The 15,215-nt window shown below is 47.8% G+C and overlaps 1 protein-coding gene across 1 annotated transcript in view; it reads left to right on the plus strand.

Moving 5' to 3' along the window:
* LOC144120183 (fatty-acid amide hydrolase 2-A-like) overlaps window positions 1-15,215 on the plus strand; it is a 51,865-nt gene that overhangs the window by 12,372 nt on the left and 24,278 nt on the right. Inside the window, exon 3 of the mRNA XM_077652605.1 lies at window positions 5,414-5,623. Within this exon, the coding sequence (XP_077508731.1) occupies window positions 5,414-5,623 (210 nt within the window). The remainder of the gene's footprint in view (window positions 1-5,413; window positions 5,624-15,215) is intronic.

Below are 15,215 nucleotides of genomic sequence, written 5' to 3' on the forward strand. Positions count from 1 at the left end.
CCCTGTCTTTCTGTTCGTCTTTATCTCTCTCTCTCACCTAAACGACCACCGACTGTGCTAAGCGATTGCCGACTCAATCCACGCTATCAAGCGCAAGTGGACTCATCCCTTATATGTCGCGGCGGTGCAGTACCGCATTCCTCTGATCTGGTTAGCGACCAGTGAAGAAGTAACTGTCATTATCTTTGCCTGTAACACTGGCGTGTTCAAACGTTCTCCTAGATGTACTAATCTGGGCATACGGTGGTTTTTCCGTTCACAATAGAAAAAGGCATGCAAACTACACTAACTGAAAATTTTTAGTTTAGTATCGTTATTCACGAGATCGATGACAATCACAGCGATTTAATCGCTGAATCTACGTGCAAAGACACCTTTTCTTTACCACTAATCCAATCACGGGCCTGGCCCGAGCAGTCTGCAGTATTCTTCTACTTAAGCCTTTCCCGACCCATCAAGGTGGATGCGAGGCCCAGCTCGCCCAGCTCCCGCAGGAGTTCAGGAAGTAAATCGCTCACTGTGTGGAGATATCCTCCTGCTATACAAATAAAGATGCGCGTAAATTACAAGCGTAAAAAATTACAGGCATACTTAAACTCCGCCTTAAGTGTATGACGAAATAGCGTCAATGTGCTAAGGCCGAATTGGTCATAGTCTACACAGATCTCTAGGAGCCCTCCTACCACTGCCGGTGCAGTGGTTCAGCGGTTAAACGCTGCACCACTGCCCTGCGCTACCAGGTGCTGCCATCGGTAGAGATTGTGAGATCGATGTTGCTCTTCCCATGCGGCCTATTGAAAACAATCAGTAATTTTACTGTCACCTGCCACAGTGGGCAGTTCGCTTACAATCCAGTAGGCAAGTTCTGATGACGCCACAAGTTTACGTGACTGGCCCATTTTTCGACATGGCGCGTTGCACGAGGCCGAGCAAATTCTCGCGGCCCAGGGTGGCCGTAGGTTGGCTACAATAGGTGGATGGCAACCTTACTGCGGCCAATTTTTTTATCACCACGTCGCCGGCGATGCGGCCGGATTTTGTGCTGAATAGAACCCTTGACGCTATCGCAATAAAAAAATCGGCACGGACACTTTAGAGTGCTTATATGTGTGAATGCGAAAACATTACTCTCCCCGGGTGCACTGACGTCCATGCGCACCTATATAAGCGCGCATGGCACCACTTGGAACGCTGTACGACGAACGGTTGCATCACAATTTCGATACTAAAATCTCGAAAGGCATACAATTGACTGTACACATGTCGTCGATTCTGGCCCTGTCAGAAGCTAGTCTCTAACTTGACTAGCGCGAGCAAGCCATATGCAACGAGAAATCGTATGAAACCACCTGCAACGATTGATGACAAACGGTTCGGTGACAATTTTGGTACGAAAGTCGGGAAAACTGGCGCCACATGGTGGTCAGCCAGCAGCCGGTATATAAACAAACGACAAGTATAGGATTTTTGGCGCGGCGCTGCTCGGCTTGCTGTGTGCGTCATACGGGCGCTTGAAGATCTCGTCCTGTTTTCTTGCCATCACTTGAGTTTTCTGTACCAAGTACGAGTACACACACCCACACTCCGCCGGATTTTCTTGTATTAGGACTGGTGCCATCGCATCGACATTTTTGGCAAATTAAAAAAAGAGTAGAAGGAAGATTCGCCCGGCCGCATTCTTGATAAGCTGTGTGTCTGCGAATAGCCCCGAAGTCAGAAGAGCCAAATTAAATGTTTGCGTACACGCGCAGTAAACTTTTTACGTTATCGCTGGATTCTTCATTAGTCATTTTTAAGGAGAAAAACTTATATAGCCGATTTGGCAACGGAACCCGGCGTCGTTGTCGGCGCCCAAGAGAAGCGGTCCACAAGACACCCAATGCCGAAATCGCCAATAAAGAAATGTGCGGGACACCCAACCAAGACCATTCAGAAAGCGAGGTGAGCACGCAATCAATATGCCACAAAACCACGGTTCTTTTCGGGGCATGCGATGCGTGTATGCTAAAGCGTAGATATTTCATTAGAAAGGAAGGAAAAAGATAAATTAAAAATTAATGCCTCGCCATCAAAGCAGGTAAATAGTCTTAATGCCGTTAGTAACTTTGTATGTCCCGTGAACTGGACGCATTAAAATTTCTTTGAAGCCGGAGAAATTACCTCTCTTTTCTTTTTTAAATAAATACTATCTCGCCGGCTGAATTTTTTTTTGATAGCCTTGTTTATTGCCTCTGGGCATAAGGGGAATTGGGTAGAAAAGAGAAAGAAAAGAAACGAAAAGAGTGGGTGGATGGGTGTTAAATGAAGTAGAAAAGGTGGGCCGATGTAATGAAGGCTAGGAAGGAGCGGTGATATGGCCCCTGCGTCCAAGCAATACATGATGACGGGTTGTCTGGCTGGAGACCCGCATACTGCCAGGTGGCGAAGTCTGGTTGTCTTCAGCGCCAGGCAAACGCACAACATGTGGTGAATGTCAGCCTCACTGTCTTGCGAGTTACAGAATGGACATCCTAGGCGGGGATATAAGTGACGAAATTGAGGCCACGTCCGAGTTACGGCAGGAGTGAGGGCAACCCTAACCTCGATCCTCGGGAGCACAACCTCGTCTGCACGGGTAAGACCGCGGGGGAAGGTTATTGCACACAGAGAGACGAGAGCACGTGTACTGCGCCGGAGGTGTTCCTTTCTTGTGAGAAGTAAGGTAGCATCATCTTTACTGAGGAATTGAGGAATTAATGTGGCTAGGGACAGAAAGCGGGTTGCAGAATCCGCTGACCTTTGTAAATTGAGCAGGTCACGCGGGACCCACTAAATTCCAATGGCTTACGGAATGCGAGCCGCCAGGCGATGTATATTCTCGGAGATTTCTGGGCTGCGGCTGACCGGACGGAGCAGACGTGTTGCTTGAAGGGCGTCAGTGCGGATGACAATGTGGGCAGTAGGGAGAAAGGTAACTGCTACTACAGAGAGAAGCGCGCCCGGCTGAACCCACTACAGGAGCGAAAGCAAAGCCGGCGGTAGTTACAGTGGGGAAATATTCGGCATCATTGCTAGTTGATGCATGACGTCATCATCAAGCTATGAGAATCTCAGCTCTAAAGATCAAAGAGCCGTGCATGAGGCGGTAGAACGCTGTACAATGAACGCCGCTGTACGGCGCCCATCACCCTACTGGGATCTGGGCCTTTTTTAGAGCGAAAAGTTCTGCTCCCCGCATGCAAAGATGAAGGTCAAAACCGCTTGACAGTGACCTTGAACCAAGGTGAGGGGTGCCTGCAGCGCCAGATCACGTGTCTCGCTCGTCGCCGCGCCACAGCTGCGCTTTCCCCCTCGTCTTGAGTAACACCTGTGACACCGCTCGCGAAATCACGTGCTCAGTACGGAGAGGGACAAAATAAAAAGTGGCTGTCTGACAAAGACCAGGCTTAGACAAGCTTTTCACTCGTCTTATAGGTTCAGCCCGGTTGAACCATAGCAATTATTTTTTTGGAATTCCAAAGCATCACTAGCCCCATTACTTTTCCCAACTACACTCGCGCCAGTTGTGAGAACCGTTTTTCATAGAGCGTTCCGGGTGGTGTCTTACATACATACATACATACATACATGCATGCATGCATACATACATACACACACACATACATACATACATACATACATACATACATACATACATACATACATACATACATACATACATACATACATACATACATACATACATACATACATACATACATACATACATACATACATACATACATACATACATACATACATACATACATACATACATACATACATACATACATACATACATACATACATACATACATACATACAAACATACATACATACATACATATATGCACGCATGCATGCATGCACACATACATACATACATACATACATACATACATACATACATACATACATACATACATACATACATACATACATACATACATACATACATACATACATACATACATACATACATACATACATACATACATACATACATACATACATACATACATACATACATACATACATACATACATACATACATACATACATATGTTTTGTCGTTGCATATAGCTTACATGCGCTAGTCAAATTGGAGGCTAGCTTGCGGCAGGGATTTGAACCGACGATATACGCTCCTTCAATTCTATGCCTTCACAGAATCTACCTCAGCCCTGTAGGCTCGGGAGGCCTCTCGTTGCCACCTTGAAGAGAAACGGCGCACAGACCGAGCCCTGCGGCGTGGCCCTGCATCCGAGCTCCATCGCTGGGGATTCTGAGCTTTGGAATATAATACAGGCTTTCCTGCACGATAGGAAGTCCTTGCTATATTCGTACGTTATCTTCCCCACTTCCAGCTCGCTCAGCCCGTTGAGGATCGCCTGATGTTTTACATTGCCAAACTCTTTGGTGAGGTCTATGCCCAAAATTTCTCTCGCGTCTTTGGGGCGCGAGTCTATGATGTCGTGTTTAAGTGGAGCATCACGTCCTGCGGGCAGAGCTACAGGGATATACTTCAGCATGTACGCGGACAATACCAAACTCTTGGTGAACCGAGAGAGTGATCCGCGCACGGAAGAGCGGTGACAGGCTGCAATCGACATCATTGTCGAGTATGCAGCCGAAACGAGGCTCGTGTGTTCGCCGAAAAATTCAGAAATTTTAGTACATATCCTGACCTACCTCGGGCAGAAAGAACGCGGGCATATTAAAATTAAGTTGGCGGACATGCAGGTGCCAAAGATGGATAAGTAAGGAACTTGGGTTTAATCATCTAATCCGACGGATACAATCGGGAGGTCCTTAACAAGTTGAAGCATTACGGGATAGGCAGGGGAATGAAGGAGAGGAACTTGCTTAGGCTTATACAGGCGTACGTAATTAGTTTAATTAGTTACGCGACGCCCTGCTTAGATATAAAAGCTAGAGAAAGAAAATAGATACCCTCATTCGGAAATGCATTGAAACCATAACACTCTATTGTTAGAGGATCACTTAACCTCTGTGTTCAGGTCATTTTCCTCTTCGCTACGCTACGCGAACATTGACAGGGCTTTGTGTATTTTATGTGGATCAACATCGAAGTCGTTTTATTTTTTGAAATACGGTTGTTAGAGCTTTGTCGCGAGGTGTCGACGCCACAAGCCTGTTTTCGTAGGAAGCTGCAGAAGAAGCAGGTTTTCTATCTATGCAAGTTCTGGCCCTGTTACATTTCCACATAGCAATCGACACAATGGGAAATTCACCGTTCCACATGTTTCAGTGCGTCATTTTCTCAAAACATTTGATTGCCTCTATGGGTGTACTCGGTGAGCAGCAACCGGCAAATATGCGAAAAAGGAAAGTGCGAACAAGCTGTTCATACTTTGGGCCGTGTCTCGTGCAGGGCTGGTGACGGACGCAGGACTTCCAGCCTGGCGTGGTCAGCGCGCTGACTACGACGCTGATAACGTGCGATTGATGCGTGAAGCAGGCGCTATCCCGGTGGCGACGACTAACACACCCGAGCTGTGCCTCTGGACCGAGTCGTTCAACCAGCTGCACGGGCGCACCAACAACCCGCACGACACGCGGCGGACGGCCGGAGGCAGCTCCGGTATGTGCATCCACGAACGCTCGGCCGCCCTTCAGCTGTTTGTTCGGCGATTTCAACGTACTTTGACCGCTCTCTCCTGTGCCACGCTATCCCAGTAGTTTCTCGCAGTATCACCAAAGCTGCGGTGAATGCCGAAGCATCGTTCTGACATGCCGCAATGTAGGGCCACTATAAATGGGCATTCGGGCTCATGGTAAAGTGCGCTTTATAGCGCGCATGCGCAAAAACACTACTTTATATCCAGCCTTAGCGTACCGTCTCGTTACAAGTGCTACGCCACAAGTTTAGCCTACGCAACTCTTGCGTACAAAGAAATAACGTTTCCAGCATGGCGGCCGGCGTTGAATCAGGTACCTCAGATTTGGAGCGAATTCATTTATACCCGGTTATCCAGTACATTGAGTGATCATTTATTAAGAATACGGCTTTCGCTTTTTCAATATAACCTATAGAAAAATCTATGACCGATAAATTGACTTTTTTTTATTTCGAGTGAACATTTTGCCACTGATAAGGCAAGAGAAGAATCCCGGTTTCTTGACAGAAATGGTTTCGGTTCTTAAAGGGAGCCTGCGCCACTAGGCTGAAGTTACCTTTGCGTCCTTTTTCGAAAATCGTGAACAAAATTGCGCCTGTGACAAACTGCGTAACACCGCAAAATGGTTGCGTTTCCCGCTCGTAAACATGAGTACATAGGCAGCTTCCATTTTTACCTTTTTGTAATCATATCTGCATACGCCGCGAGCAGACAAGAAAACGATGCGTAGAGGAACAAGCTTACCGCACTCCTGATTGTATGAGGAGGTCTCTAGCTTCGATAGCGCAGCAAGGACCTATTGGATACAGTATGGTCGTATCTCCAAATTTTCTCGAGTCGGTCCGTTGATTAGACTTCGCCCCGTCATTTCTACAACATTCGATCAAACCTCCCCATGTCTTACCTGAAGAGACGAGCATATTTGGTCTCCTGATCCTAACGAGCATATGTTCTACTCGATGTAATATTCTGGCGGCGCTTAATATTGCTTTTATTGAAGTATGATATCGGAGCTATTACTCACTATAAGGCACCAAAACGCTGCTATACGGTTTCGAAGGAAAGCTATATCGTACAGAGTGTAATATTGGAAAGTAAATATGTACTGATAAGGATGCTAACGAGCACTTACTCCATTTCTTAATTATGCTGAGCCTTGATAGATTATTTTAAACTCATTGCCCCATCGTAATACCATGTTGCGTACGGGCACTATAAGTAGGAACAGAAGTCTCTGTTTTATGTCCGGCGGGGCAATTGCCGGCTGTAATTGCAAATTCAACGCTGATCGCGACTGCCGCAAGCAATAAACTGATCATGAAACGTACAACGCTTCAGAGCAGGTCGTAATGCGCCGCAGCTTTACCTTGGAATTGGCCTGTTTTTTATTGAGCCATGGTTTTAACTTTTTTTTTCGCTCTAGATGCAAAAAGTTAAAACTATGTCTAGCCCAGGTGGGGACGAGAAAAATGGTGGTGCCATGACTCCTAGGGCCAATGCCATGTTTATGTTCCATTTTGTGATTTGTCTTTCCAAGCTGCCACATAATGCAATTGCAGCGTTTGTCAAATGTTTAGAGCCCATGGAATTCGCTTCTGCGGCTTCTTGTGTATCGCCAGCACTCTAGATCTCTTGAAGGTGCAGAAACACTTGCCCTGACCACCGCGAATGTTAGGACGTCCATGGGTGCTACACATGCCCTATTAGATGGCATAGAAGCCGAGCCATTTCGCTTTTCTTGCATTGTTTTCCTTTTGCTGCCCTCGGGCTAACTGTATCATATAATATGCCAACATTGGTAAGATATAGCAGCATAGTTTTTGTTCCGCTAGCAGTGTTTCAAACACTAATAAACAACTACATATGTACAACATCTACTGGCGGATAGAAGAGGCAGCTGTGAAAGATGAGCTGGTTTTTAAAAATTAATGTGCTCAAGACCTTCGAGGAATGGCTTAGTTAAGCCAAGATTATAACTTACTCTCAAGAAAGCTCAGCAGACAGTGTGCAGTCTTCAGATATTCTACAAGGAGCACCCAGAAAGCTGCAAACAGCACAGACCCCACAGAAGTGACGAGTATTTCGCTACAAGGTGCTGGTCAATGAAGGAAAACTGCGCCTTGATAGGAGAGGAGGCGTGGTATAAGTATAAGCTCCTGCGAAATTAAAAACGAAATGTCATTGACATTACTAACACTTGTAGAAGAGCAAAGATACTGTCACTATTCCCTCTCAGGCACATTATGACCACTCTATCCTAGGGGTCAGTTCATGGGGGGGTGGTCTCCCCTTTTCAACCGAGAAAATTTACATACAAAAATCATGCTCAACCCAATTCTTTAATGAATAAACTCAAAGAAATTCAAGGCTTAAACACGTCGAAAAATGACTGATTTTTAAAGATAATGGCGACCAAGCTAATGTAAATCGAGCTATCAACATTTAGTCCTGCTTCCACTTCACTGCCCACCACTATGTGCAGAAGCAGACCTTAGCCACGAGCTTTGTATCAATTCTTTTTGCTTCATGAATCGTTATTATGGATGAATCATTTTACAACAATTATGCTCGGGAACCAAAGTGTCCACATTACAGAGGCACGACTTCACATATTTATCCATCACAGCCAGGATCACATTTACTGGCCCGCCACAACTATCCAAAAGATTAACAAAATGAATGAATGGCCTCCCTAACAAAGATTTCAAAACCATACTAGCTGTAAGGACGGAACGTGTTCAATCAGTACGTTTTTAAGCGCAAATGTACCTAAAAATAGTAAATGTGTCCTTATACCGTGTAAATAAAATGGACTGAATAAAATTTTAATCTGAGACACATTGAGGCAAATTTGACAAGGTAGAGTGAAAGCAAATCAGTGGGCCAAAAGATATAATATAAAAATTGAACACTCCCTCAAATACCACTTGCTTGTTGCTCATATGAAGGTTCACAGCAATATTTTCACAAGCAAGCCGACAATTTTTATGCAGTAAAAGCACTGAATTTAGATGCAAACAGGCAGTTCAACTCTATTGACCTGCATAGCAGTTATGTACACATCAGCTGCAATAAAAGAAATTACGAACTGTCTACAATTTGCATGAAGTAAAAGGCTTCAACTTAAGTACAAAATTACTGACAGTCAAAAACAGGCACTCGCCTTGCGAATCCGGACAAAAATGATTAAACATTTTATAGCTCTATGCGCCGGCGCTCAAGCGCTGGCACATAGTAATATAGAGCGACGAATATGCTAGCAACGCGGCGTTAATATAACAGCGCGAATATTTTGCTCTATTCCGCAGCATAATGTTCCAGCGCTCTAGACAAGCCTGCTCACGTCTTTATCATACGACGCTGTTTAAACGCAAAATCACTTAACATGACAACGAGACTTAAGTTAAATAACAAGGCTTCAAGGATATTCTTCAGGGCAGCCGTGTCGAGAGAGAAACTTCTCTCCCGCTGGTCACGAACGAGGAAAAGGTGAATTGAGGAGAATGTAGAGGGGAATAGAGCAAGTTCTGCCATAGACGATCGAGAACGGCGTCCCCCGCGTTGTGTCGTGTGGCGTAGTGTTGACGGCAAAAGTTGCGGCAGAAACAAAGCGGTCCCAGTTGGTGTGGTAGGGACTTGTGTAGGCCGCTATTGTATCAGTAAGGGTACGGTTGACACGTTCCACGAGTCCGTTGCAGCGAGGTGGTTGACAGACGTGGTAGTGTGCCGAATGGCAAAAGAGCGGAAGGCTGTCGCAAATTCTGCTGCATAAAGCAGCTTGCATGGTTCCTGATGAGGTGTCCCAGCGTGCCATGCTATATAACTAGATGCCGCTTCACATACAAGACTGCGTGACAGGATAATGTGTACGGGACGGGTAGGGCTTCAACCCACTTGGAGAAGTGGTCGATGGCAACCAATTTGCAGGCGCGCGTCTTGAGAAACGGGCCCACGTGGTCTAGCCCGACCTGTTCGAAAGGCGAAGTGGGCGTCTGGACAGGCTATAGGGGCGGCTTGTGATTTGAGGTAAAGGGCTTCCGCTACTGGGTACGTCTAGCATGACGCTAAGTGTTCTCGTACGTCATGACCCATATTAGGCTAACGAAAGCGTTCCGAGACGCGCCCGAAAGTCTTGTCGTGACCCAGATGGCCTGACGTGGGAGCGCCATGCAAGCCGCGCAAGCCATGGAGCTGCAGATTGGCCGGGACCACCGGCGACCATATGGAGAGCCGACCAAGGAGCCGCTTTACTTGGTACAAGAGGCCGTCCTTGAGTCCTTAGGCGTAGCGGAGCTTTCAGTTGCACCTCGCAGCACAGGGGCTGAGGCAGTGCACTAAAGCGGCAAGGTCGGGATCGGCCAGCGATGTCCGCAAGTCCGTCAAATACGGCCTGATTTTCGGAGCCGCGGTGATGCACAATGGTGAAATTGTATAGCAGCAGGAGATACCGGCGCGCGAACGTCGCATTCAAATGTGAGGAGGACTGAAACAAAGTCAGATCGCTGTTGTCTCTGACTATTGTAAAGTGGCGACCTTATAGGTATGGACGGAACTTCACAACCGCCCAGACAACGGCGAGGCACTCGAGCTCCGACGAATGCGGGCGCCGCTCAACACCCTAGAGTTGCTGGCGGGCATAAGTCAGGACACTGTGGTTGCCAGACTCGTCTTCGTGCAAAAGGACTGCTCCAGGTCGATCCTGCCTGGCGCAACGTAGGATGGCCGATGCACACTCATCGCAGTGGACCAAAGTAAGGGGCGCGAGGACGACATGCTTTATATCGACGAACGCTCGTTGTTGGTCCGAGTCCAATTCCGCGATGTGTTTCTTTTTAGCAGGATGGTTAACGGCTAGGCCCGTTTGGCGAAGTCCGAAATAAAACGGCCCAAGTAGAACGCAAATCCAAGGAAACTTTAGGTTCCTTGGAAGTGGCTCGAGCCTCATAAGCCATGAGCGGCCGTAGCTTGTCAAGGTCGAGACGAATGCCATGCTTATGCACGACGTTATCTATGTATGTCACGTCGGGAAGACTGAAGAAGCAATTTTAGGTTTCAGACGAAGCCCCGCTGCGGTAAATCCCTCGAGAGAGACGGAAGTAACATTTATTTACACCCGCCAAAGCGTTGATGGGTATCGGAGGCGCCGCTCAGACCCAGCCATGTCCTCCCCCTCAGCCGTCGACCGGGATCTCCTGGATCTCAGTAGCGGCAAAGGCGAGACGGATGATTTCTCGTTGTTTAGTTTCGTACTCGTTGTGAAGCAGTGCCTCCCAGGGTTCATCCGTTCTATCAAGATGTCCAATGCTCGGACATGTCATATCATATGGATCATGTCCGCTATGCCCTCGCAACGTTTGCACCTGGGGGTGAAGAACTCCGGGTGCCACTTGCTGTAAAGCTGAGGGTTAGGGAATACTCCGGTTCGCAGCTTGCGCCACGCAACCTCCTCGTTTTTGGTTAGCTGCTTACTTGCTTTCGGAGGTACCGCTCTGCCTAATTTGTAATGGTTTAGGATTTCCTGATACGTGTTAAGATCGTCATCGAACTGTAGGAGCTCCTCTTTGCGCGAGGGGGACGGCGTTGTGCACAAGACGCCACTGGGATCCCGGAAGGTAGCTAATCCTCGGGCTAGTGCATGGGCTTTATCTTTTTTTCTCAAACCTTGGTGCGCGGGTGTCCAAATGAGCGCTACCTGTTCTGCCGGTGGTGGACTGCCGGCCAACACTCGTGCTGCTGTGGCTGAAATGCAGCTCGCGTCAAAGTTTCTAATAGCTGATTCAGAGTCACTCACGATAATTTTGACCTGTTGTTGAGCTAGAGCCAGCGCAATGGCGAACTCTTCCCCCTCCATTACTGTCAAGTGCCGGGTGCTGCAGCACGCTACCGGGCCTCCGTTTTCCCTAGTTGCTACTGAAATGCGCCCCATACTCTTCGTGCATTCTGCGGCATCCGTATACAAGACATCCTGTCTGCCCTGAAAGCGGGCTTGCAACGCAACTGCCCTCTCCCTCCTCCGGCTCTTATGATAGATGGGATGCATGTTTTTGGGGAGTGGAGGTATCTTTAATTTGTCCCTAACCTGTCTAGGAACCGGGTCAGTACGTCTCGAGCTCACTCGAGGCTCGTGCCCCAGCTTCTCTAGAATGCTGCGACCAGTACGACTACGCAGAAGTCTCTGATATTGCGAGGTCCTTGCAGCCTCAGTGAGCTCTTCGAGCGTATTCGAAAACCCTAGACTCAAAATCTTGTCCGTGGGCGCACAGGGTGGTAAACCTAGTGCTGTTTTTATTCCTATACGGATTAGAATGTCTAGTTTGTCCTTTTCCGTCTGGTAATGCCGCAAATAAAGTGCCACGTAAACTATCCTGCTGATTATGAAAGGTTGGACTAGTCTAAGGAGGTCAGCTTCTTTCATACCCGCATGTTTGCTAGCGATTCGTTTTAGGAGTCTGCAAGTTTGACCGGTGCTAGCCTCTAATCTCTGAACCGTTTCCTAGTTCCTGCCGTTTGCCTGAATTTGTAACCCTAGAACCCTAATGCTTTCAACCACTGGAATTACGTTGCCGTCGACCCTGAGTGTGATTCCCGCGTTATACGGTCAGTCCTGCTTGATACGCCGACGCCGTGGGTACCGCATGGGCGCGAGAAATAGCGCTTCTGAATTTTCTGCCGAGTACCTGAGCCCGATTGGTTCTAAGTATTTTTCTGTCACGTCTATAGCTCTTTAAAATGTCAGTACAATTTGGCTGTCAATGCCGCTGCACATCCACAGAGTCAGGTCATATGCGTGCAACGTATTGTTCAGCCCCGGAATTTCGTCCAGTTGTGCGGGGAGGCCAATCATGGCGATATTAAACAGGGTCGGCGACAACACCGATCCCTGCGGGGTGCCCTTGTTGCCCAGTCGAACACCTGTCATTGTGTTACCCCCTTCCTTATAGATGCCGTTCTGTTTGTAAGGAAAACGCGTATGTTGTAGGTGCGAACACCCACGTCTAACGCAGCCAGACTCTCCAGAAAGGTCGAGTGCTTTACGTTGTCGAAATCTTTCGACACGTCTAGACCAATGATCACCCTGGTGTCTAGTGTTGAATTGTATATTATCTGTTCTTTTAACTGCAGCATGACATCACATGCAGACAAATGCGGTCTAAATCCAGTCATGGTATTTGAATATATACTTTTGTCCTCAAAAAATGGTTCAAACCGGTCTGAAATACATGTTCCATCAGTTTTCCCACGCAAGACGTGAGCGAAATGGGACGCAGGTGCTCGAAACCCAGCTGTTTTTCCGGCTTAGGGAGGAACACAAGGTTCGTGTCCTTCCATGCCGCCGGCAGTTTACCCGCGGCAGTCCTGGTTCTCAGTCTGTTTATTTCTGCCCGGACCTCGGCAACTGTTATCGATTTATCTAGTTCTCGGTTTTCGTGCTCCTCGTAATCTGGTAGCTGTTTAGCTGTACCCTTCGCAGAGCTCAAGCACCGGTCCCGGACTTGGGATCTGACAGTATCCGTGGTCCCGTCAAACGTATGTACTAGCCGGTGAAGTTGTTGCCTGGCCTCCAGTTTAGACTTGTCCGGATCTAGAAGATGCCGAAGCAAGTGCTACATACCTGCCATCCCGATGTTCCGGTCCATGTTGTCGCAAATGTTGTTCCAGTATTACCTTGTTAAAACGAGCGCGTACTCTTCGATTTCATTGTTAAGCAAGGCCAATTGTCTTCGAAAAATCCTGTTCCTCCTCTTCTGCATGATTTGCGTTTGAAGATCCTTCTTCTTGCGCCAGAGACTGACCATGTAACGATCTACTCCCTCGACGTCCTCGTCAACCTCTACCTCCTCTGTTGCCTCGCGGACCGACTGAAGGACATTTTTACCTGCCCCGTGCGGCAATTACGGAAAGCATCCCAGCTCACCGACGCCACGTTCTTGGTACGGGCAACCGGTGGTCCGTTGTCGACTACAATTTCGATAATACTATAGTCGCTACCCAAGTTTTCGTCCGTGTTGCACCACGTGGCGGAGATGTGGCTTCCGGTTAGAGTTAAGTCCGGGCAACCGGTGGTCCGTTGTCGACTACAATTTTGATAATATTATAGTCGCTATCCAAGTTTTCGTCCGTGTTGCACCACGTGGCTGAGGTGCGGCTTCCGGTTAGAGTTAAGTCCGGGCAACCGGTGGTCCGTTGTCGACTACAATTTCGATAATATTATAGTCGCTACCCAAGTTTTCTTCCGTGTTGCACCACGTGGCGGAGATGCGGCTTCCGGTTAGAGTTAAGTCCGGGCAACCGGTGGTCCGTTGTCGACTACAATTTTGATAATATTATAGTCGCTATCCAAGTTTTCGTCCGTGTTGCACCACGTGGCTGAGGTGCGGCTTCCGGTTAGAGTTAAGTCCGGGGACGTGTCTGTCGAAACACTGTTCCCCTGCTGGGTAGGTCAGAGGGTATCCGTCTGAAGCACTAGGCCATTCTGCTGAATACTAGTCCATAGTTCTCGTCCTATTACTTGCTTGTACTTATACCCACATGCCGGGTGAGGCGCGTTAAAGTCCCCGAATATCAAAAGAGGCCCTCCCTTCGAGATCATGCGCGCTTTCGCGAAGAGCTCATCGAAGCCGCAAGGAATTTTTGATGTGGCGGGCTATATACATTGAGAATGAACAGACTATTGAGTTTTCTCATAAGCATGATTATCTCAATAAAAATATGATCGATATTTTTAGTCCCGGTATTATCCTGCAACAGCGTTATAGTTATATTCCTTTTGACGAGAGTGACAACTCGCGTGTTGTCACTTCGCTCCACGTACGATTTGTAACTCGCCAGCTTGGCGTGCTTACCGCACTAATGCAACGCGATTACTTCGGATTCGTCACTGCTCATCAGAAAAGTCGGGAGTATCACGCGTTTGCGACCGAAGCCCCTACAGTTCCACTGCCAAATGGTATGTCTACGGTGACGCAGAGCCATTTTGAAGGTTATTAATTTCTTGATATACCCACTGAATTCTCTCGTCTCTGCTTGCCATATCGGCGCGCACCTGTTCCATAGTAGCCCTCAGGTGCTCCAAAGCGGCCATATTTTGCTGTTGAAAAACCTGATCATCCTCTTCCTTTTTATTCAGTCGTCTTTCCAGTCCTTGCATGCGGGTTAGAAGATCCTCCTCGGAACCACTTTTCTTTATTTGTTGCTGGAGGACTTTCCCTAGGGAGTTTTGCCTGTTCATTCCGCGGCAGCTCCACCGGCTGCGTTTCAGCATACATCGGCTGCAAAATCCTGCCTACCGCCCTAACCTGTTCCTGCAGCGCCTTAACTTGCACTTGTAAAATTATGTTCTGGTCTTTGAGAGCCTTGACTTCATCTGAGTCCTGAGAGACTCTAGTTGCACAATCCACTTTTGACGGCGCCTGCTGCTTCTTCTTCTGCTGCTGCTGCTGCTTCGATCGAGAGCCCTCCGTGTTCGTCTTGCACGGAGGCGGCTGCAGGCGAGCAAGCGAAGCGGAACGGTCCCTCGAATGGCTCGTGCGTCGCTCGTAGGACCCAATTTGCCCG

Source organism: Amblyomma americanum, chromosome 2, assembly GCF_052857255.1.
Source record: "Amblyomma americanum isolate KBUSLIRL-KWMA chromosome 2, ASM5285725v1, whole genome shotgun sequence".
Lineage (NCBI taxonomy): Eukaryota > Metazoa > Arthropoda > Arachnida > Ixodida > Ixodidae > Amblyomma > Amblyomma americanum.